The sequence below is a fragment of the Athene noctua genome, chromosome 17 (genome assembly GCF_965140245.1).
Source record: "Athene noctua chromosome 17, bAthNoc1.hap1.1, whole genome shotgun sequence".
NCBI lineage: Eukaryota > Metazoa > Chordata > Aves > Strigiformes > Strigidae > Athene > Athene noctua.
Genome location: NC_134053.1, coordinates 8,448,962 through 8,474,828, shown reverse-complemented (window position 1 = coordinate 8,474,828; position 25,867 = coordinate 8,448,962). Strand labels below are relative to the sequence as shown.

General features: G+C 42.3%; 1 protein-coding gene across 11 annotated transcripts in view; it reads right to left on the bottom strand.

Moving 5' to 3' along the window:
- Positions 1-25,867, bottom strand: part of FBRSL1 (fibrosin like 1) — a 550,917-nt gene that overhangs the window by 160,035 nt on the left and 365,015 nt on the right. For all 11 annotated transcript variants that reach the window (XM_074920676.1, XM_074920683.1, XM_074920677.1 and 8 more), the window contains one exon: positions 24,467-24,496. In XM_074920676.1, coding sequence (XP_074776777.1) covers positions 24,467-24,496 — 30 coding nt within the window. The remainder of the gene's footprint in view (positions 1-24,466; positions 24,497-25,867) is intronic.

The following is a 25,867-nucleotide window of genomic DNA, read 5'->3' as shown; positions in this document are numbered from 1 at the left end:
CTAAAATCTCCAAGGTCCTTTTCAGAGAAGAATCATAAAAGCTATAGACTGCATTTCCCAGGTATTTTGTATCGTGATTAAATCTGTTTCTAGCATTACACCTTTAAGAAAGATCAAAGGTAGGCAGCGAGGGAAGGGGGTACACACTGCCTTCCACTAATTGAAGCAAGCTGAAGCCTCCAGCACCTTCTGGGTTCTCCGAAGTTTCCCTCTCTATCTCAGCATTTCCTCTGCCCTCCCCTGCGGCCTCCCTGCCCTAGCCTTTGCAAAAGCGAGTGCATCCAGATGACTGACACAACAGAGATGCCTTTTATAGCTGCTCGGGCACAGCAGCAGGAATAAAAACATCCCAAATCTCAGTACAATCACTGGCAGAAACTCGCTGCAGTTCTTTCATTGTTTAATTTCCGTGCCTCATTTTTTCCGTCTTTAAGAACGGACATCAAAGAGCACTGAGGTTTAGGAGCCGTTAACAACATATGTGTATCAATGCCAGTATCAGCGAAACACTGCATGCAACTCATCCCAGTAACAAAACCTATCAAAGTAAAGCTGTACTGGGAAAAACTAGTTTCCCAGCATAACTGTACGTGCAGCAAGGGTTTTTGCCAATCTCCTTCTACCCCAGACCAACCTAATTAAGCTGCTAGAACCTGTAGTGCAAAGATAACCCTGGCATCCCACGCTGGGCTTTGTAATAACCTGACTGACTCAAGCACGATAATGCTGAGAGCATCGTGGATTCTGCACTCAGCTAAACAAGCGTACTTGCATACATATTTTCTTGCCATTTACCTTCTGCAGTGTCTCTGCTTCCTTCTCTCATGCATCTGTGCTTTGGTTACAAGCTCTTGGGGAACTCCTGGGAGGTGCTGGCTTCCCAGGGAAGTCTGTGAGTCAGGGTCTGCACTAGCCTCTGCGGAGGCTACAATTTCCATCCACTCACCCCACTGTGCTTGTGTATTAGCAAGGAAGAGAGTTCCTTGTAAATGCCTCCAAGGGTCAAGCACAACTTTGCCTTTGATGCTTAATAAAGTTTTGAAATCAAAAGCACTATGTAAATGTTGTTCTTATTATCAGGTAGGTGTGCTCTGGTTTTCTTCCAGGAGAGCTCAACTGCTGAAAGTGGCTGGTATTAGAAGCAGGTCTTGGATGTTCAGCATTCAGCTTAGCAGGGAGAAGACTGACATAAGAGCTTGGCACACAGCAATGAAAGAGGATGCAATCTGATTTGGCAAATTAGCCCCTGGGATGATGCAGTTGCCATATGTACCTAGGTGCCAAATTTCAAATGGAGCAGAGTGACCTGACCCTGACCTTTGGCTCAGAGCGCTAAATTCCCTCTCCAGGGAGCCTCTCTAGCCTGAAGCATGTTTCAAAGCTGTGAAGAGAATAAACGTATTCACCTGGGGGATATTTACAGCAGAACATTTGTTTTCACTTATGCTGAAATCTAAGGAGAGTTTTGGTAGAGTCCCTGCATGTCATTCATTCCAACAACAGGTTTTGCAACTCTTCTTATGCAGGTGTCTGAGGCCTGTGCAAATCTCTCTGGCTGACCACAAGTATCTGATGAACTCTCTGTTCTAGCCAATAATTTGCCCATTTTTCAAACAAAAGCAAACATCATCTTCTTTCTCACTGCTTACCAAAGACACTACAGTACAAAACAAGGACACTGCCAGTTACAAAATTTCATTGCTTTTAATAAATACACTCAAGAAGTTTACAAGTAGTATTGTAAATAATTTAACCTACACTTTTCCAGAAGCTGAATGAAGCGTTTTGTTTTGTTTTGTTTTTTTAAATCCTTGCATTGCAAACTAGTAGTTAGTTTGCTAATTAAAAACAATTGCTTAATGGCTCATCAGACAGCAAGTTAGACAGGTTAGACAGAAGAATGAACGTTAACTAGAGGCAACAGTTAGAGCTTTCTGAACTTCAGACTAATATTATGATACCCAAAATACAGGAACAGTAAAGAAAGGTAAGACAAGGCACGTAAAGGTTCAAAGACAAGGCAGATCAGTTAAAATAGTTCTATGACACAAAACAACTTTAGGTCTTTCTACAGTCCAGTTCAGCAATGAAATGCCACTTATGCTCAAAAGGCAACCTCCAGGTGGATATGCTTTCATTTGGCTTTTGGCTTTATCATTTTAATTAACTTGCATTAATTTTTCTAAGTACCCTGGTATAGACAGAAAGCCAGAGATCATCTTAAACACGTGCCCACTCTTCTGGAAAGCAGCATCAGTCCTAGGGAAAACCGCTTTCCTTTTTTCCAACCCACTCAAATATCAATGATTTGAAAATTTAACCAAACACTTTTTTTAGATTTAAGTCATGCTTGAAAGAGACTGAAGCATCCAGAGAAAAGTTGAGAGAAGTGAATGCAGCATTATGGGCCATGCAGTAGGCTTTGGGAAAGGCAGCAGTATAGATAAACCAGGCTTCCATTTAGTCAGCTAGCAGAAATACATCTTTATTTTAAGGAACTAAGTCACTTCTGAAATGCATCATTTGTTTAAAATTACAGGAAATAAAGGTTTACAACCAGGGATGAGCTTGGCAAACCTTGTTAAGAAAAAACAATGGTTTGCATGATCTGCAGAACCTGGTATCTGAAAGGCTGATACATCCCTAAAAGCAGCAATGAAAGGGGAGGGAAGGCTTTGCTAAACTGTGTTTCTATCCAAGTTTCACATAGAGAACATCTGTTTGCACCCTAAAACATACATAGACATTTGATAAACACTTTATTCTCACTTTAGGATAGCTCTTTGGCTCACACAAAATTTAACACTACTTTTTACATAGTCTCACCCATTTCAAGTGCCATACAACCAGGCATGAAAAAAATAAATGCTTAAAGATGCAAAGTAAAACATTTTCAAAAAAGGGGGAAAAAAGTACTTAGGGTTGTCCATACAACCTTAATTTAGCTCTCTTTTGCATGCATGCTCTAGTTGTGTAGTAAAACCCTTTTTGTTTTCAAAGTCTGTCTCCCTTGTTTCTTTAGCAATCCCATCACATGCTCTGGTTCCCCTATCACCACATCAGGCCCACACCTCCACCCAGCAGCTTCTGCCACCTTCCTCCACACTGCTGGATGCCAACAGGAAAAGCTATAAGCATAAATAGGACACGCTTTTGCCATCTCCCATCTTCTCTGCTCCAGAACTTTGCTGGCAGCAAGGAGGAGAAGTAAGTGGGAAAGCACCCTGTGCTGAAATGTTTCACGCAAATAATTCAGTCTGAAGAAGATTCTCAACAAAGAATTCATGACGACGAAGACTGGGCAGACCGTAAGCACATGAAAGCAGAGCCTTGTGGTATAAATTGTTGGACAACCTTAACACTTGGCTTTCCTTCCTGCCCTCTTTACAGGAGGGTAGGAAAGACCTCTATGTTTTGTGACTTTGAGAAGAATGATGAGAACATGTTTCTCAAGCTCCCCCCACTAAACAAGGACAATTTGTGTGTATCTAGGATGACAGTAAAGCTTGTCAGTGAGAAGATTCTAGCAGAGAATGAAGTCAGCTGCACATGACAGAGACAAATGCCATTTCAATGAAAAAAATTGTGCTGAGATCGGACAAGATTTTCCACACTCATCTCGCCTTTAGAAAATAACCCTGAACTTTAGACTTATAAAAACACACTGAGAGACAAGCATCTTTTACCTTGCCTTGGCAGCTTCAGAAGAACACTAGGAATAAATCATAGGGACAAACAAAATACTCATAAAAAACCCTCGCTGCATGACACAGGCTGGAGCAGAGGATGCACTGAAACTCTGATTCATGAGCAACACCTCTGAACCTGCTATTGTAAATGTCATTTCCCAACACCTCCCCATTCCTACCAGCAGGCTAAAGCAGCAATTAAAGAAGTGGGAGTGCTCTGCAAGCCTTCCCTGTCTGTAACAGAGCCACATCCAGCTATTTATTAGGTAATCCAATTACTCTGATGTGACCTTACTCCATGCATTTATGTCTAGCCAGACTACAGGATGGCCTATCAACCCGGTTGTTTTTCTTACGATGCAAACCTCTGTTCCTCTAATAACAGAGGTTATTACAAAACACAGCTACTGCACAAAACATTGCATCTCCTTTGCATCTCCCTTTCTCTCATCGTTTTCCAGCTGTTTGGAGAGCAATTACACGCCCAACCGCAAAGGAGAACAGGTTGAGACCAGTCTCTCGCACCCAATTCTTAGACTGTGCTTTCTTCCAGGCCTCCCCTCACACCTGGGAGGAGCTCCCCACTAACATCTACACAGCTGCCTCATTATTCTCCTCAAAATTTTCCTTTGCAGCAACGCTGCTGACGGCAGTTAGGCCTTTGAGAATGACGAGGCCACTGCTTACCATGTCGGCTTATGGGACCTCTTTAGAGCACACACATCCTCTCTCTTGCTTTTGCCCCGGAACACGAGCTTCTGGGAGTGGGGACAGCCTCTTACTGAAGTACACAGCCTTGTGTGGATATGGTCCTTGGCTGGGGCTCCTGGGGGCTTTGATGCAGCAAATAATACAAGTGTGATTTCCAGCATCACCCAACGCTTTCCAGTTTTGTCACTGATTTCCAAAGACATTGGAAATCAATGACAAAATTGCAAGACTGACTATCAAAGCATCTAAGCCACGGCCTCTTCGGCAACAAGCGTTCTGAAATCTCTGGCAAATAGACCCATGAAAGAAACTTTGAAGAACTTGGATTCCGAGCCAACGTGTGAGGCTAATCCTAGTTTATACTCCATTTGTAACAGGCTCTTTCAAGGGGTGCATGGCTTTTGCTTGGAAATATGCCGAGGGAGGACCTTGGCCTGTATCCATTGACCTCTGATAACAGAGATTAGATAACAAGTGAATGGAAGTGCTTTCAGCAGTGGTGTTGTGTGCTGAGAGACATAATAAAGAGCATGTATCATGGCAATACTCAGCATATAAAATTCCCTGGAGAGATTACCCAGTAAGAAAAAAAGGCTTTGGTATGCCCCTGTTCTTTACACTGATTTTCCTGACTTTCCTGGAGTAAAGAACACTTTCCAGCTCTCTCCTGCTCTGAAAAATGCTACACCCTCTGCAGACTCCTGAAGAAACTTGCAGTTCTTGATGGTCAAGGGTCACTTCTAAACATCCTTTATTTCCTTCTCTTCAATGCTTTTCACATTATGCTTTGAAATGAAGTGTCTGAAGAGACCCAGAACCCAGGGCACAGGAGAGGAAGGCATGCAGGTGTAAGAGTAGCCACATCTATGGCCATGTGAAAATGATAAATAAAACCAAAACCAGCAAGAGAGTTTCTAAATGCAAAGGATCTCAGTGGTGTGTCTAGTGGTTCATCAGGCAAGGGTTCACAGGCAAAGATTTCTCATTAAAACAATTGGCTTTTCTTATTTTTTTGGCACTGTTATGTGGCACAGCCCATAAAATTTGTGCAGGAGCCAAAATTCTGAGGGACAGACACTTTGACAGCCTGTGCTTCTCAGAACACTTGGGGCCTTTCTGGTGCAATGTAACTCAGTAATCACTCATTGCTCTTAATACCCCAACAAAGCTTGCAAACCAGGAAACTGTGCTGTATTAGCAAAAAATAGGTATCCAAGGTAGGGTTCACTCCAAATGGACGCAATTCCCTATGCAAAATACAAAGCTGTGTAAAATGTAACAGGCTTGTTTCATTAGCTAAAGCTTTTGATCAGCTACAGGTAGAGGAAATGCCATAGTGCTCGTAATAACTCAGTCAGAGTTTTTGTCATGCTTCTGACCAAGTCTGCCTGGTTTTATATACCTTTCTTCTAAATAAACACAAATAGGATTACACCACCTTTGGGCTTGGCATTGTTTCTAGTTGTGTAACTTTACACCTTTCACCTTACTGTGTCTTAATGTCTCTCTTCAAACCTTAGCCCTGGTCAAAGATGTGTATAAACCTCTGTCCATGAGGAAGCTTATCTCCAGCAGCTTCTACAGAAGGAGACACTGCTGCCTACCTACTCCATGCCTGGTGGTGCCACTAGGTGTAGGATCTGCTACAAGCTGGACATCATGCAAGCTGCAGGCACCAGGCAGGTACAGAGACCACAGCTATTCTCCCTGCTGCATGTCTCCTTCACGCTGCGCAGGCAGAGGCAAGTGCTACAAGGAACAAGGAATGGCTCTTCCCTGTGTGAAGCTTTACTGAGCCCTGGAAACATCACAAGCTGCTTTTGTGGAGCAGCTGATCTGCACAGGAATCCCAGTGGTGACTTCAGTGTTATTCCCCCACCACTATACGGAAGGCCACCGGGCCAGGATTACCTAGGACGATTTAATTATGTGTGAAAACAGCTGCAAAGCTTTATGGGGTTTTAGGGTTGTTGTTCTTTGGATAGGAAGGGGGAAAACAGAAGGAATTAGACATGGAGAGAGCTGGCTGGGGATGGCCTGTGATGGCAGGGAAGCACACTGTCATATACATGAGCAAAAGATTAAAGACTGATATATACAAAGCCATTTTTTCTCAAAGGGTTTGCTTTTCATGACTTGTCACCTGGAACAGGATCAGTGTGACCAGCTGCGTCTCCCACACTCCTCATGCCACGAGAGATGACCGCTCATTACCTGCACCCACCTTCTTTATCAAAAAAAAGAGGCTACTTTGTCATTATTTATCTATACTTCCGACTTAAAAGACCATGGTGGTCTAAGGGGAAGTGAGGTGTATTCTTGCTGATATTAGTTGAAATCTTGGTCATATTTAAGCTAAAGAGAGTTTTATTACTGCCTTCAAACAGGTCAGAGTTTCATCCATGAGAATACACTGCCTGGAGAACAGAAGGTAACAAAGTCCAAGGAAAACCTACACATTATCTTTTAAACCACCTTGACTGAGATATTTTGCCCTCCCTGATTCTATCAAAAGGTCTCCGTGCCTTGCAAAGTATATGCAGAAGAAAACAAACCACCACAGAGAATACTTCACTTGGTATTAACTTTCGTAAGGCACGATGAGAGCTCATCAATGCAGTCTGTAAGCTGGTTGATTTAAGGACTCCCAACAAACATGTCTCGCACAAGAATTACAATACATGTGGTATTTGTTTGTTTTTGTTTTTATTTCAATTTTATTTCTGGATTCTACTTTGCTTTGTAAGTTATTTTTCTTGCATGACAAGCAATACCCAATTATTCATGCACTGCCTTTTTTGTTTTAAGTTGACATTTTGCCCAAGCTTAAGACCACAAGATGCTTACTAGAGCTGTTCTCCTAGCTTCAATGAGGTCTCCCGTACTGCTGGCTTTTAAAAATTAGTACATACTAAACCTAACACACATGAAAAGAAGGCACGCAGTTAGTGACATCAGCCACAGTCTCCCATCCACATCCACATGCGTGCATGCATTTTCTCTATCTATGCACAATGGTGTTTCCAACCTGAAAACAATGCATTCAAGGAAAAAATATGGGTTTCTGTGATGGGATTTCCAACGGAGCCTGAAGGACTTTGGTATCCCCAGACTATAAAGAAAGTCCAGAGAACAGAATGCTTAACATCTTCAGCCTCCTTTGAATTCCCAGCCTTACTGAACCAAGAATAAAGAAAGCCTGGCCCATAAGCAGGAATCCACTAATTAAAGAGAAATGGGGCTTATTTGTCTTGGTTTCTGAAGTTGCAGTTCTCCACTTCTGAAAACACAAGTTTCTCACCAGTTCTTTTCCGCCCTAGGGCTGTGACCTAAGCAGCTTAAATGATACACAGATTTTGGTTGAAATCTGCTCCTTATTTACTGGACTTCAAATGTGCAAGCAATTACTGAATGGGTCTCGTTTATTGAATAAAAGTATTTAGGCATTATGTTTACAAAGGCCTAGAAACATTAAAATCTAGTGAAAAACAATTATTTTTACAGAATACATCTGCGAGCAATATGAAGTCATTTTGTTTTTGTAAATTTCTCCGTAATAGACTTATTGTTGATGTGGAAAATGTTCACATTGCAGCAGTGAATTATTTTGAAATGCCAAACTTAATAAAGTAGAAATTATTGCAAATAATATCACAACCCTTAAGGAAAAAAAAAAAAAAAAAGCCAAAATACCAGTGGTTTCCTGACTAGTCAATCCTCTTCAGATTGGCAGACCTCTTCAGACTAATCAGGAAGAGTTAGACAAATAGTTACTTTATTACAGAGGCTGTCAAATAAATCAGAATCTGGCCAGCAACTGTTTCTGAGCCCTGCAGCCTGGCTGGCTTCTTTTCCTGTAAAACCAAGGCAGTTACAACAGACCCACGTATGTGTGTGTTTGTCTGCAGAGCAACGTGTAGGCTTCAGGCCTCTAAACAAAACTTATTCCAAATTTGGGCCAGCATTTTTCTTGGCTTGCCCAGGTTTTGTTGTGGAACATGGCTGAGAGAAGAAATGTTTTCTAACCAATTAATTCAAGCCACTGCTGTTATTTTTAATGGAGAGCTCTGAAGCTCAGCTCACAAAGGGTAATGAGAAAATAATGTTTTAAACAACATCATCAGAGGAATTAGGCCACGGACTTGAACTACATTATCCGATTCTTGCCACAGAGTTACTCTGCCCCCAACATGTTTGCTCTTCACAGTGGCATGATGAATGGGAATTTTGCCTAAGGTACAAGCCTGAGACATGGCCACAACTGAAGGTCATAGAACAGTGAGTTTCAGCAGTCAGCCACATGAAATGGTCGCTTGTGCTGCTACACCCCAGACTCCAAACACGCTCCTAATGCCAGTAGGCTTTGTATGTTTGGGAACGAGTGAAAACAGGTCTCGTTTTAGCAGGGCACTGGGGCACATTTAATCGGCTGTCCCGCAGCACTTCAGCATGTGTTAAAACTGATGCAGAGGAGACAGGTGAGTAATTGACTTTAGCATCACTCCTTCGTTCTGCTGCATAGAGCGAAGAGTGCTGCATCTAGAGCTAAGTAACAACATCACCTTTTGCACCTCCATTCAATACATTTTGTATTGTTTATCTGCATCGAACAGTATTGATTTGAAAGGCGACCACAGGGCAGAGGGAAGGTAAAAAAGAGATAGGGCAGGGAAGGAGGAGGAAAGTTTGAAATTAACATCCAAAATGGGTCTAGCGAACACTGGGGCTTACAGTCCTGTGTGAAATGTTTTCAAGCACATCTATTATGCAGGATATATTCACCAGCTGAACAGCCAAGAATTGTAGTTGGAAACTGTAAAAGTGCCCAGGCAAGAACTGTACTTCAGCCTCCATCCATGGCAGTGCAAACCGGTAGCACTGACAAATCAATTCAACCCCAGTGATGTTACAGACTTGCTAAGAAGATGGGATATAATAACTTTTGAAGCTAATAAAATGGCTTAAAACCATCCTTTTTTTTTTTTTTTGCACTGGACCACATTAAAAGCAAGCAGCACAGATGGACTTGCACCTGCATCCAGATGAAAGCGGTAGCTAGTGCAGTACTATTCTTAATAGGAATTAACTTTTAATACAGATCTGCTTTAGTTCTAATTGACTTTACAGTGCTACTAAAAATAACTATTCAACTAGTTGGCAGGCATGCTTCTCCCCTTCCCCATGTCTCAATATGGACGGGGAACAGTACAAGCACCTCACTGCAAGTGGCATCAGCTCTTTTCTGACCCAGAGCAGTTTTCTACTCCCTGTGCCACTTTTTCCTCCATGGGGCCAATGGTGAACAACTGTCCACAGCTAGTAGCAGAATTGCTGATCGCTGGGATTTGTCTCCTAAAAGTAATTTATTTGGTGCAAAACCCACCCCCATAAATTTAGCTAGCTGTAGCCTATGTTGCCATTCCCACCCGCATGCCTGAAACCAACACACTGCCATGAAGTAAATTCAGCTGCTCCCAAACCGCAGCCCGTGTCTCTGCTCCTGCACTGCCACGAGCACCTTGTAACCTGCTCCTTGAGGGAGCAGCTGGCTTGGAGAGGGGATGCTGGAAGTGCTCCTTGTTTCCCATCCCAGTGCGTGACGGGCTGACCTCCATGAGGAGGAGGGCTGCGGTAGGCACTGGGCAGCCTGTACGACTACCAGCGGCAGCCCCGCCATGGCACACGGGCCAAGATGCAGGAAGCCTTCTCCTTCAACATCTGCTGGGGCAGGTCCCCGCTGCTACTGTTCGTGCTGGGACGAGTGTGTGCCCACACCCCACTCTGTGGACAGGCCTTGTGAAGCACAACAGCTATCCTCCTCATATGCAGTCTATTTCCCATTTCCTTCCTTCCATATGTTAGATATATTCTGATTTTTAACTGAAAACAAGTTTTTTACTCATCTCTTTAAGGCAACACACGCTTCCATCTGGTTTATACTGTACATCATCACCTATTGTCCTGTCTTGAGCAAATCTCTGAATGTCTGAGCTGTTGATAGCTGTTGACAATGATGTATGAAGCAGAAACAAAGCCAGAGTTACAAAGACTTCAAAAGGCTGAGGATAACCAAGAACAAGAGTACTGAGGGAGCTGGTGGAAGTGCTCGTCAAGCCACTTCCAACAATTTATCAGCAGTCCTGGATAATCAGAGAGGCCCCAGATGACTGAAAGTTAGCAAACGTGACAGCCATCTGCAAGAAGGGCTGGAAGGAGGATCCAGGGAACTACAGGTCTGTCAGCCTGACCTCTGTGTGGGTGAAGATTATGGAGCACATCATCTTGAGTGCCATCACGCAGCACATAGAGCACAACCAGGTGATCAGGCCCAGTCAGCACGGGTTTGTGAAAGACAGGTCCTGTTTGACTAACCTGATCTTCTTCTGTGACAAAGGGACCTGCTTAGTGGATGGGGAGAAGGCTGGGGATGTTGTCTACCTAGACTTTAGGTAGTCATTTCCCACAGCATTCTCCTGGAAAAACTGGCTGCTCATGGCTTTGACAGGCATACTCTTTGCTGGGTAAAAGCTGGCTGGATGGCCAGACCCAAAGAGCTGTGGTGAACAGAGTTAAACCCAGTTGGTGGCCAGTCACAAGTGGTGTTCCCAGGGCTCAGTACTGGGACCAGTTCTGTTTAACATCTTTATCAATGATTTGCATGAGGGGATCAAGTGAACCCTCAGTAAGTTTGCAGAGGACACCAGCTGGGCAGGAGTTTTGATCTGCTTGAGGGTAGGAACACTTTACAGAGGGATCTGGACAGGCTGGATCCATAGGCCGAGGCCAATTGTATGAGGTTCAACAAGGATCAGTGCAGGTTCCTGCACCTGAGTCACAACCACCCCATCCAAAACTCCAGGCTTGGGGAAGAGCGGCTGGAAATCTGCCTGGTCAAAAAGCACCTGAGGTGTTGGTCAACGGCCACCTGAACAGGAGCCAGCAGTGTGCCTAGGTGGCCAAGGTGGCCAACAGCATCCTGGCTTGTATCAGGAATAGCATGGCCAGCAGGACTAGGGAGGTGATTGTCCCCCTCTACTTGGCACTGGTGAGGCTGAACCTTGAACACTGTGTTGAATTTTGGGCCCCCTCACTACAAGACAGACATTGAGGTGCTGGCACATGTCCAAAGAGCAGCAGAGAAGCTGGTGAAGGGTCTGGAGCACGAGTCCTGTGAGGAGCAGCTGAGGGAACTGGGGTTGTTCAGTCTGGAGAAAAGGAGCCTCGGGGGAGACCGTACCGCTCTCTACAACTGCCTGAAAGGAGGCTGCAGCAAGGTGGGTGTCAGTCTCTTCTCCCAGGTAACAAGCGATAGAACAAGAGGAAATGGCCTGAAGTTGGGCCAAAGAAGGTTTAGGTTGGATATTAGGAAAAACTTCTTCACTGACAGGGTTGTCAAGTATTGGAACAGGCTGCCTAGGGAAGTAGTTAAGTCACCATCCCTGGAGGTATTTAAATGACGTGTGGATGTGATGCTTAGGGACATGGTTTAGTGGTGGAATTGGCAGTGCTAGGTTAATGGTTGGACTTAATGATCTTAACGGTCTTTTTCAACCTAAATGATTCTATGATTGTTTTGATTAAACACAGACATATACACCAAGAAGCTGTCACTTCTTCCAGCTTTGTTCTCCCCCTCCAGAGCCACCTTTTAATTTGTTGCAGTTGCACAAATGATCTATGTGTGTTAAGAGTTCAAAAGAAAGAGCCATCCAAAAAACATCTTGATACTCCACCAGCTTAAAAAGTACTTCGATGAAGTTATAAAAACAGGCTCTAATGCCTCAAAAAGAATAAGACTTTCAATGTAATACGTAAAGCTTTATGACTTCTTAACAAAGCAAAACCAAAACATATTTCACTTCAGCTAAAGGTAATTATTTTTTCAAGAATCATCTATCAGCAGAGACAGTTTGGGTGTAGAAGGCAAACATCCAAGGGTTAGTTTTGGCAGAAACAGCACAGTCTGCCATCAGACTTGCATGGAGAGGGGTTAGAGCACAGAGCTGAACAAGAAGACCAGGAATTTGTGTACTGCAACACTTCTGATTGATTCACTGCGGGACTGCAGGTAAATTGCATTTTCTCTGAGCCTCAGTTTCTTCAGTGGAACATGCTAACAATGTAGTTTTTATTCAATTTCCTGACATATTTTGGATATAACATGGTCGTAAATAATTTCTGTGTTATTTGTACTCCAGGAGTGACCATGAAATGGCAGGTCATCTCCTTCATGGGAGGACATGCTCTCTGTCTTATGGATCCTAAAATGTAACACTTGCAGTAAACACACACTACCACCAAATGCACACCATCCTGCGTGTAACATTTGGTAGGCTTTGTGGGGAAGATCCACAGAATAGTCCTTGTAAGCAGCCTATTCTTGGAGAAAATCACCAGTGAGAGACTGCCAGCTTACAGCCCAGAGGCCAGCAGCACCGCCAAAGCAGAGGCAGTGCACATGATGCCGTCAGACAAAAACAGAGAGATGGGAAAAGGTAGTGTGGTGCAGGATCTTGAGAAGTAGGACAAGAAACTCACATTTCACAAAAAAAAGGGGACTAAAAATACAAGGATGGGAGTGAGACCTTTTGGTAGGATATACAAATTCTACTTTCTTCACCTTCACCACTGCTGGTAGGGTGAGGTTATCTAAAGATTTCAAGAAGGGAAAAGTGACTGCAGTCACTCAGTACCCAGGATCTGAGTGCCCATAATATACAGTTACAGTAACACGTTGGTCACTTCAGACACCTTTGTGGCAATTAATAAAAAGAACAGACATTTTAAAATCTTTGTTGGTTATTAAAGGTTACTCTGCACTTTTATCCTCACTTGATACCCTTAAATCAGTTTATTTATGAATAGGATCCCTTTCAATTTTAGGCTAATGTTCTTTTATATTTATAATATTCAGGATCACTACACATGCTTGATTACCTTTAAAGCACTTATCACGATTCCATTTAAAAATAAATGAATCCCATTTAAAAGTGACTTGTCCCCATCTTCTAGTATTTATGGACAAGGACATATGGGGCTGATTTCTCTCATTATTAAGTAGCATGTCTGAGGCTTAAATCATTTAAATTATTCATTGACAGCAATTGGGCTACTCATGCAAACTCCCACTTACATAAGGAGTCCCAGTGATAGGACCAGTCAAGTGGATGAAGAAGGCTGAACAGATTTTGGGAAGCACTGAGCATCCACAGATACTGCTAACTTTGATTAGGGTGAGGAATACTTTTGAAAATTGGGCCCCATCTTCACTAACACATACAATTTAACTGGGACTTTCAACATGGTTATTCTGAATCACATTTTCTTCAGGGGTTTCACTGGGACTTTGAACGTGGTTATTCTGAATCACATTTTCTTCAAGGGTTACCACGACTGAGGTTCTGAGTGATCACTGGTAGCTAAGGAATATGAGTGATTGTGCGCTGATTACCCTAACAAAACCCAAGCCTGCTGCAAGGCATTTCTAGAGCAGAGTTATGTGGGACTTCCTTTTCCGTGTGGGTTCAGGGTGTTTCTGACAGTGGCCATCTCTGCAGAACCTGGGCTACAAAAGCCTTCATGAAGAACAAGGCTGACTCTATGCAAATGAAGAAAAACATCTCCAAGCAGCAGAAACCACCCATCTCTAGTATGAATACTTCTATTCCAGATACGCTGAAATCTGAGACAGGAGATGGATATATCAATGGCACTGTTGAGCGTGGACTGTAATAGTCCAAATGACAAAGGCTGTAAACATTCAAAACTCTGCTATAGAGAGACTTTTCAGCCTATCACAGATTAGTCTGCTCTCCAACCACCTCACCAGCAGAAGATCTTGAGCTAACTGTTAGTATGTTTTCAATCAGTGGAGTCAGAGTGAGAGAATAGGAATCACCTTTCATGGGGAAAAAAAAAAAAAAGTTATGGTTATTCTTTGCAACATTTTATTTTTAATTAAAAAGACATGTTTCTTTCTCTCTTCAGAATGAGCCCAAGGAACATTTGTAATCATTTCCAGGTCAAATTATATTGTACATATTGCAGCTGATTTCACAGCCATGTGGGCAAATTACTATTCTTCTGCACAACTAAATCATTATGGAGGCAACAGCAGACAGTAAGCATCACCAACATCCAGTGGTTACAATGCATTTTAGAAAAACACAGTCTAGCTCTTGGAGGAAGAAACTTTCATATTTCAGCCAGATCTCTCTTCTCTCCCCAGCCCCACCTCTGAGCCCCAGCATGTGCCAGGACTTTGTCCCTATATGTGATTTTGATGATAAAGATTTTGTTTTGCTTCTTTTTCCCCTAAGAAAGGCAAAAAGGTTAGTAAGTCTTTAAACTCTCAGTTCTTAAGGCTGTTAATATTTCACATTGCCAGCAGGGAAAGGAATTAAAACTGCCAGTAGCTATCCAGATAGATTTTAAAATCCCCTTCCCTCCCCCTTCTCTCTGCCTCCCTCAGCTTCAGAAGATATTTTCCCCGCAAATTGGTTTTAAATTAAGGAAGGTGATGAAGGCAATGTGCCGTCTCAGCATTTTCCCAGGTGCACTTAATCTAATTTCATTAAGGAGATCAGGACAGATGATCGCTACAGTCGAAACATTAAGTCTGTCCATTTTTGTATAAAAAAACCATTAAGTCTGTCAAAGTGTCCGCGGGTGGGCTGTTTATTATTGGAGAAGAAGGTGCGCTTTGCTTCCCCAATAAACTGTCAGGAGTAGTAAACCACAAATTAAGTCAGCTGCTGCCAAAGATTTAGGCAAAGATCTTCAACTAATTTTGACACAGGTGTGGGAAAGGCCAAGGAAATAGAGGCCATAAGTCAGTCTGTACACTTTGGAAACAAAGACTTTTGTGTGTGTTTGAGATATTTCAGTCTGTCCATCGAAGAGTGGGAGACTGGGCATCAGTGGATACAATCAAGCAGAACTGCTTCTGATCGGCATCTACTGATGGTTCTGACACTCTGGACACAGCGCTGACGGGAGCCGCGTGCACTGCAGAGCCCACAGTGCAGAGTTTACCTTTGCTTTAACCTGTGCTCATCCTGCTGGGACTCATCGTCTTGTCTTATGCAGACAAGAACTCATAAAAGCTTCATTCAAGTAACTGCTCTGTTTTGAACTTCTGCACAGCTTTGACTAAAATGTAACATCACATTCCTCAGATAACCATACAGATATCATACAAAATTAGAGGAAACCCATCAAAATGCAGAAACTGTGGAAGACTATTTAAAAGCCAATAAAGAAATCAGGTGAAGCTTTCAGATTGAATTTCCAGGCACTACAAAATCAAACGTGACCCATTTGCTAAGAAGAACACCTTACTTCTCAAGCACAATGCAGCTGGTATTGAAGACCATCAAGAAATGTTAAATGTAGAAAATACTAACTGGAATTATACAATCTTTACAGTTCATACAGAGAAGTTAATGGTCACTAATGTGGAATCAGGAGTGATATTTTAGCTGGAGCTTCGTGATGAGGGGAAACTACCTTGTCTGCAGGTAACGTGTGCTATGTACTGCTTTGAGCATCATGGGTGGGCAGAGCAGGGCAAGGTTCATTTTCCCATTGCAGGTGCAGCAAGGGGAGGGCCAGAGCCCACTGCACTAACAGATGCTTCCTCAGCACTGCAGGGATTAGGAGGGAGCGGGAGAGGTAGGAGGACACCAGCCTACATCGTGTAAAATGACTGGCTCACCCCTGGGTAGACCCAGAGCTGAAGATTCACAGGTGAATGAAAGACAGACATTTCCCTGCTGCCCGGGAAGAACTGCGTGGAGCCGGGGTGTCTGTACCACAGCCAGCACTAGGACTAAGGGGTGACCCTGCAGGGAGCAGAGGGAGGCTTATTTACAAACACTTATTGTAATCTCTCTCACTTTGAGTTTTCTCTGTTTGAAAAGTGTTTGTGAAAAGCCGAGGCTGTAGCTCTTAGGGACCCCTCCCCTGAGGGTGTACAGCAAAGGCTGAGCAGCACCAGCTGAAACCCCTCCCCTGACCCAGGGTGCCTCGCAAGCCCCTTACTGATTTTGCAGAGAAAAGCAGCAGTTGGTAAACAGCTGATAAGTGAAAACAGCAGCTGATAAGTGTTAGGAGACTCACCTAGGCAAAAGAATACACTTTTCAAAAATGATGCCTTATGTAAGGGTGAATTCCCAAGCAAGGTCAGGCAGACATTACTTCTAGTCTTTACTACCAATCCAAACGTTGTTGCTGCCTCTTACATACCTTGAAAACTCCTGTAGTGAAACCTAGTTTGGATTTTATTGCAAATTGGACCCAGAAGCAAGAACCGTTGGAAAGCTACAAAACCCAAAGCTAACTCTAGGGCCATCCTTGAGTTGCATCCTTTACACCTGCATAGGACACACAGTGCTGTATACTATGCTCTTCTCTATTATTTAACCTGATAAATCAATTTTGGAATATAGTAATGAGAAACTTTGCCAGCCAAATGAGGGCCTGCCATTACAGCTACTGGGGTATGCATCCTCCAAAATGGTCATCTTCTTGGCATCTTTATGGTTAATTAAATCATTCAGTGTAATTAACTGAATTGCCTGACTCAATTGCCAGTTCCTATCACCTGCCTGCTATGTTATGTGCTATCTGATCGCCTTCCAAGGAGTTACTGCCATTGCACAGGTAGCCCTTTGGATTTATGGCTATGTTATAATGGTGTTTCTTGATGTGGGCAGACAGCTGTACAAGATTGCTCTTTTCCCTGCTGCCTCAGGGAAGACCCTCAGATCTTAAAACTTTATTCACAAGGTCCCTGGTAAGAAAATTCTCATAGATGGGGAACTGGAACAGGGAGATGTTAAACAATAGAGAAAGCAGAGAGCTAGGGACATGCTGACTGCCAACAACAGAACTGGTATTATCCTGTCTTGCCCAAGAGCTCTCCATAAGATCTTTTCAGTCCTTTTATGTCAGTTAATGACGGATTTTTGTCAGCAAACCAGAAGGCTCTTCTTGTTGTTTGCTCTGAATTTTTTTTCCTATGTTTTCAAGAATGAATATGGACAACACAGACTGTGATGACTCAGCTTGTTATATACTGACTAATGTACTTAAAATCTGAATTTTTTGTCTGGATAAAAGAAAAACAAAATCTCAGTAGGAGGGGAGAACACTGCTGCTGAAGCTTTGAGTCTGTTTAGTATTTTCAATTGCGTTCTTGCTTTACTTAAATAGAAAGGTCAAGAAGGGCCATTATTACTAATACTTTCACAGCAGTTGCACACCATCTTGTTGGAAAGGACAACCTGGAGGGCTCCTTTCCCTCTGGAAGGGCTTGCAGGGCCTAACTCAGCTGCCCCAAGTCTCAGAGGGAACCTCTGTGTCTGCTCTGCACACACGGTGGGCAGAATGACAGAAGACAAGGGCGTGACAAGTCTCTCCCCCATCCGGCATTTGCCAAAGAGCAACTGAGTGAACTGGGTATACAGTGGGCTTGCAGGATGCTAATTTGCTGGTAAATCTGTTCACAGAGAACGATGAAATAAAATAAATTCTCTGAATGGTGAATTTCTGTTTTCCTCTGCCGGCAGCAACATCATATTTGCTTGTTTATAGCACCTGAATATTTCAAGGGCTACAAGGTTATTTTAAATTCAATATTTTCATATTGTTTAAAAAGCAAATCTGTTTTTAATAACAACACGCAGATCATCTGCCAAACAGATACTTTCTTCCATTGACAGAACTAACCCCCTTTACCCAGTTATTATTATATGGGAGTCAGGTTTCTCACTGGTTTTCCCTCTGCATCACTGGGTTTTCAGTCTGTGAGAATGAAACCTTAGAAGAAACACTGATTCTGTGCACACATGTGCATGCACATGTGTACATGCTATACTACTGCATGTTGCTAAGCCTGCAACGTAGCCCAGGCACACACTTCTGCAATTGCATTCAGTGTTGCTGTCTATAAGCAAGAGCCATACTATGGTGAAAGGACCAGTTAAATACTGTCTGAAAACCCATCTGGGAAGTAACTGGCAAATGAGGATTCCTCATTATTAGTCACAGCTGAAAACTGTCATAGACTGAAGTGTAATGCTAACAGAAGTGCAAATACTGCCATTTGAAAGCCCTTAGTTCAATTCCGTGTTTGATCTCTCCCTTCTGCTGCAACCAGTAAGACTTCGGATTGCTGGAAAAGTTCCAAATTTAATTTCTCAGAGAAAAGGAAAATCTAATGATGGACAAAAACCAATCTGGGGACCTTGGCCTAGATAGGCTTCAAAAATAGCAAATAACAGATTACTTGAAGTGGGAACTAAACTTCCAGCCTCATGGAAACAACAGACTTAATCAGATAGAACCCCCTTTTTCCATTACTAGATAAAATGTGAGGAGCAGGGGGAAAGAAGCCTCCAGCAATAGTGCTACCATTAATAGCCCCCGTGGACTTCAAATGAGTGGCACTGAGGGGTCCAGGGACTGAGGCTTATTCCAGCCCCACAAGACAACACACTGATGCACTGGTGCATTGACAAATGAGGCCGTGAGAGCAGGAGTGTAAAGATGCAACAAAACACAAAAGTTTGGATCAGTGTAGGATCTTTGGGAACAGACACTGCGCAGTTTGGCTTCCTCTCCCCCACTGAATTGCACCTTGACTTCCAAAGTCTTTCAAAACCCCCTTCCCTAGATCTCACCTTCCTTAACCACCAGCTACCTGACACAGCTCTTCCCTCCCTGGACTTCAACAGCTCCTGCCCGCTCTGCTCCTGCCTCTTTAACTACTGCTGTAATTCTGAGCATTAAGACCATCTTCCCTGATTTTCTTCGTTTGGTGTCATGGAGCTTTATCTAATTTCTGGGTAATCTCATACACAAACACACATACACAGAGTGATAACTTCTACTGGAGTGACTCCTAGATCTCTCTTAATTATTATACCCTTTCTCCTGCTGCCTAAACTATGATTTTTCCTGTGGGCTCATAGACACCTTATCAAGGTCAACACAGCTGAAACAGAAGCGATCATTTAATCCCCTAGATCTTCCACACAGTTTACTCCTCATTGCTTCCACTCTTACCACTTCCACCTCTCACTCAAGCCCATAGTTCTCAGCATTCTCCTTGACTCACACCACTCCCCTTAGCTAGACATCCAACCTATGTTTAAGTTCTGTATATCCTTTTTCTCTATAACATAATGACCATCCTCTCTTCGTCTACACAACTAAGTTCTTGGTCAAACTCTCACTACCTCACCTTTCACTTCCCATTTTATCCTTTCCTGTAGCAGATGTAACTGTGTCCTTGAACCAAGGAAAAAGCTGGTGCAAGACCATTTTCCTAGTACATGGCTTTGCTCCCTACACAGATTCCCACTTCTCAGACTGCAAACTATCACTCTTCACGTTTTGACTCTTTCACAGTTTACCTCTTCTTCCCAACCCTGATGCTCCATATTGATGTGAACTCTCTTCTCTCATTGGTCTGACTTGATCACCCCCTTGTTAAACTTTCAAATAAGCACCTCCCTACTACTTACCACTGTGCTTTTTGCTACAGAGAATAACTTCCCATTCACGGCCATAAAGCTAACTGATTTGCCCTCTCAAATGCTTCCTAAAACCTTACCCTTTACCTTAATACCTACAAAACTAAAGCTGGACAATAATGAGGCTGCTGACATACTAGAACAGTGCTGCTGCTAACAGTGCCCCCCCATTTACGTGAGTCCCTTCACTCTAATCTCATCCTTAAGGCACAAGCTGGTCTGCATCTATACAGCATGTAGTGGGATGGGAACCCAGCCTGTGGTGGAGTGATCATGGCACTACCATGTCGCTCTTCTCCCATGTATCAAGCACTAAATCACACCTGCCTGTGTGCTGCTGCATGCTTCCAGGACCTACTGGGGCTCAGAAATTAGCACAGCGAACAGAAGCATGGCAAGGCTGAATTCACATTGTCACAACCAGGGCCTAAAAAACTCACTGTGCTGTTGCAGGAAGTAGTGTGAAAACAGTTTTATGAAACCTGACTTCAAAACTTTTTGCTTCCATCTTGGATAGAGCTTTACCTGTATCAAAGGTTGATTGCTATCCCTAAAACACAAACACGAACTACAGAACAAATATATGGTAAATAGTGATTCAACTTAGAAACAGAGTGTCATTTTTTGTACATCTTACTTAGCACTGCATTAAATGCAGGAATGCCTGATACCTAACCCCTGATTTGGAGAGCTCGCTTACACTGCAGGGCCATGTAATTAAGCTGACAACCCACAATTTCGCACACAGCATACAGAAGTCCAAGACTAAAAGAACATGAACACTGAATTACTTTTAAGGAAAGAAACAGGCTTTTTTTAATGCAATCTTGAACACTGTTATTAAAAAAATGAGAGCAACATTTTGGAGTAACGAGCAGAGATTACTCATTCCCTTGTTTTACACAAGTTGACTTTTGGCTTTCTGCAGAACACCATTTAACAGAGCACATTACCAAGCTGCTAGCCACTTTTCACAGTGATGCTAAAGCAGGTAAGAGACAATAAGTGGAACTGTTGATGGTTTATATTACTCTATTATGTTAATGTTCACTAAAGTATGCCATAAGCTCTCTCATTACATGTGTATAAACCAATTCTCTGTGGTGTTATTCCTGTGCTAAATGCTATAACTACATAAATCTTGAATTAATGGAGACTTTATAGTTCCTGAAAATGAAGGGTAATTGCTATCTGTTAATGCTGTTGTTGCTATTAAAGGAAGTATATATTTTCAGTAACAATGTTTATGGACCGTGAGCCTCACATCGCAGCTATTGCACGGTGCAGAGATAGTGTAATGCAATTATCAGACTAACTCCCTTTCTCTCCCTCCTCCCTCACAAAAAGCACAGTATCATTTCCACAGCTTCAACAAACTACCCTGCAGCTCTCCTAACAGTTGCAGAGTCCAAACCAATGTCCTTCAATTAATATATGGTAAAAAAAAGAGGATTTGCATTTCCATCTCTGGGAACGCATGATTTGCTAAGTTTCTCGCTTGGTTAAATGGCTGTACAGCTCACTTTATTAGTTCGGGTATCTCAAACAGTTCTTCGAGAAGCGTGTGGTGACAGAATGATAGGTGTGAGAAAGTATCATCCCACTTACTTCCTTTGAGATTTCAGCAGTGATGCAGAAGTGAAAGGCTATACTTGGCCAGAGACAGTTCTCAGAAAATAGATGGGATGGACAAGTCCCCAGCCTTGAGCTCCTCTTCTCTGATTATTAAAAAAAGCAGCACACTGTTTGGAAAGACTCTCACAATCTGCTGTGAAACTGTACCTTGCACTGAAGTAATGGCTCCTCGATTCTGATGTACCGTACGTATGACTGACTATGCTCAATTACTTTTCTCCCCTGGAGTCCTGCACAACACTGCACAAGGAAAAAACCAAAACCATCAGGAGCGTGTTTATATTTTTCAATGCAGTGAGGGTAAAGCCTTAATTTCACTCTAACGTCTTTGTTTTAAAACATTAAGAGCTCAATAGCCCATATACCTATGAACTAAACAAATAGTGGATAATTAGTAGCATGGTGCAGAGAGACAAGTGGGGGGTGGAAAATTTCAGTTTTGCTTCTAGCTCTATCACTGACTCAGTTTGTACTTGTACGTGAACTTTTTTTGTCTGCTTTCTTCATGAGTTATATACAGACGACAGTGATCCGCTGTTTATGACTAACTAAAAGTGTTATGCAAATCAAAAGCACATTAGTAATTCCTGCCCTGCCCTTCATTAGTGCCAGCGCGTGTAGGTGTACCTAGAGAAAGCTGCTTCTTGCTGACCAAGCAGGAAAGCAGGATTGTTCTGTAGTGCTGTGAGATGAAGACGACCCGTCATGTAATTTGGGAAGCCTGACGCTGGGCTAGACAGTATGTCGAACACTCCATCTGGCTGCAAGAGCCAGAGAGCATTATTAGAAGATACATTTTTCCAACACATGGATGGGGGAAAAAACACTCTTCAGTGTAGTCCCTCGGGACATTCACGCCAGTATTTTTATAGCTCCTTGTTGCATCAGCCAGGTTAAGTTTTAGACAAATACTGAACGTGTTTCCAGGGGAGTCTAGTATGTCAGGTATCAACAGAGAGTCTGGCTGCCCTTGTGCTCCCCAACTAGAAGGCAATGTTGCATTTACATTATCCCCATGAAAGGATTGAAGCCTCTTCACTTTAACCCTGGTGAATCTACATGCATGTGCACACATCCTTGCTGACAAGGAAAGCAACCCTACTTAATTCCAGGGACCTATTTAATAGAACCGATGTCATGTCTCATGTCTCTACAGATCAGGCAAGAGATAGAAAGATGATGATCTTCTGTTGCTCTCCTTATGAAGAAAAGAAATGTTATTATTAAGGTGGAGTCACCTTAAGGAGAAGGTAGCTGGGAAATACGTGAGCCTAGAAGGTCAAATTACAGTTATAGATATGTAAAGAAATGCCATATTAATGGTAAGGAAGACTATAATAGCCTTTCATTTGCTGTAAAGGACAGTAAGTTACCAGCCAAACACAATGCAGCTTCCTCTGAAGGTAACCTCAGATCCCACATTCTGAAAGCTAATCAATGTTGTTCAGATTTCAATTTCTTCTCTACAAGGTGAAGTCAAACCTAATCTAACAAACGTCAGTCTCAGATGTAATGCCGCTAGCTGGGTCTACCAGTGTAATTTAGATAATCATTAATAGCATAGCTGTATAATAAAACTACATGTCACTTACAACTTCATCTGAGGTTTGACTGGCAGATCTTTAAACAGTTTTCTAAGTGATTGCTTTTACTTTTTTTGATTGGGTAGCCTAAGAAATGCTTTAACCCCATGCTATCTAAGCTTTTAGGGGAATAATTTTTCACCCTCACCACCCCTGCCATCAGCTCTGCTGCTGTGTAACCTTGTAAGAAACAGAACTTGGGGGGGTAGTGGTGGTTTCAGGGAGTGACTTTATACTAAAATATGTACAGTATCCTTCATCCAACACATATGATGTAAATATTTCTCTTCAATCAAGCCTTCATCTCAAAACACAGCTTTTTCCGTACTCCAGGGATATTTGGTATCTGAAGGGATTTTTAAAAGTAGTTGAAGAAACACTAATGCTTCCCAAGCTCTAACAATGTTAAAAAAAAGAAAAAGACTTAATCAGAAGAAGCTTTTAGTGTAGTCTCTTGAACTCATGGCAACCTCTGATGTATGGCTGCAGCCAAGTGTGCTGCCAAGGAGACAGGGCTATCTGAAGTCAGCCTTTACTTTTGTAATGCTGATCCAGTAGAAACCTTCGTGCCACAGCTTCTCATGAATGAATGCAAGAGACTGGACAGCCAAAATATAATAAAAGTTTGATGAAGATCTAACCTGAGACTGCCAAGTTTGATCTGCCAGGAGAGAAGTCAGCAAGGGATACTCAAGCCTTTTAAACATCTGATGCTTAAAAGCATGGTGCAACTGTTGCTACGCAGTGGGACTTCTCTGTTTTCCTTGCAAAGGTGAAACAAGAAATCCCTATACAAAAACACACAACTACAACCTTTCAACGACCAACCTCTGTATCCAAAAGAAGGTCAGAAAAATCATTGCTCTGTGATAAATATGCACGCAACATGACAAAACACTCCTTGACAGTTACCACACTGCCTTTGAGGGTAGGTACCAGTTGTCCCATCTTCTAAACTGATTACAAAATTGACATCTTCAAAGGTTACTATAAATAAAATATGGGCTCCTGACAAGTTATCGGAGGAGACTACCTCTGAAACCGCACTAACGCCATGACTCGGATCTCACCAAATGCTCACATAATAATCAAGAAAGACTATTATGTTAATGGGAATTTCTTTCCTGTAAACAAAAACTAATGAAGATCACAGAGCACCCGATCCAATGTTTTTTCATTCAATTATAGATATTTTTAAATTTGACAGGAAGACTGGAGGAAAAATATTATTTTCAAATTCATTCTTATTTTGACTATGAGGGAACTTCCAAGCTAGTAAAGCACATGAAAGAAAAAAATTCAGTCTTACCTTATCGTCAATATCACTCTCGCTGTCACACTGTGGATTAGAGAGAGAAAAAAAGATTTTGAGAAACACCTTTATGTATAGGGATCTTTTGCATCATCCTCTTAAATCTTTAGGATAGCTGTTTATGTTCTCAGTTCAATGAAACGCACTTTTGATGTTTGCAGTAATGCCTTTTAGATTGCTAGCATAAACCAGACAAAGCCAATTTCTCTCTTCTTATACAAAAAATATGGTATACTCGTACTTGGATGGGGGAAAGCGAACTTTAAACAAAAATGACAATCAGTGATGCATTATAATAACAACTGTAACATGAATACGACAACAAAAGCATGCCTTTTTATCATCCCAAATTGTGGAATATATAGTAACAGTTTTGCATTGCTTCACCTTGATAAGCACTTTGTCATCTAACAAGGAAACTGTGAAACTGGCAATCAATTTCTAATTTAATGAGTGGTACCAAGAATAGTAATTAAAATACATCATAAATTCTGGTACATTTTTTAGTTTGAATGAGATCACAATCCCAGGAGGAAGTGTTTACTTAAAGAGTTTGAAAGTGTAATCTCTTACAGCCTCTGAAAATTAAATGCTCTATTTTCACAGCACAAATAATGGGAAGATAACTTGAGCACCGAACTTTTCAGGACATGCACATCTTGTTGACTGGAGTTGAGAAAGATTTTCAATCAGGAACAAAAATAAATTTATTGGGGTCTGTTACACTGGCAGAAAGTGGCCAGTGCATTTTGTAGCTTTTATGCCAAACAGGAATTTTCTCCTTTAGCCAGTCTTTGATGGGGATGGTCCAGGTCGGCTTCCATACCTGGAGGCACCCTATCAAGTTCACTGGTTCAACAGGAGGTGACTCTGCCAGCCAGTAATGACAAGCTACAAATGTGGAGATGGTCCATGAGAATGCACATGCTTCAGTGTCATGAAATGTAAAAGAAGGAATAGATTTGTTTGGTGTTTTTATCCACACAGCGGGGAGGGGGGATCTTTCCTGCCACATCCTTTTATCCTAGAGTTACAAAGCAGAAATTTCAGATGTTACATTCTTAGTTTGCTGCAGATTTTGGATAGACTATTTAATCTCCTCTTCTTCTATTTGGCATATGAAATGATTGACCCCAAACATCTGAGGAACCTTTAAATTCTCTGAAACACACTGAGCACACGAAGAACCATGATACGGGGTCTCCCACGGTGATTCTGCAGTGAAGACTGCTCAGCTTCCCAACTGACTCCTTATTTCCATTTAACAGCAGCAGAAATGCTTGGCTTAAGGAACCTGTTTTTCTGTAGTCTTGACTAAGCAGAACTCTTTCTTTCAAAATGAAACCATTTTACACTGCTCTACCTGATCCACATCATGTTTTTCACTGAGAAATCCAA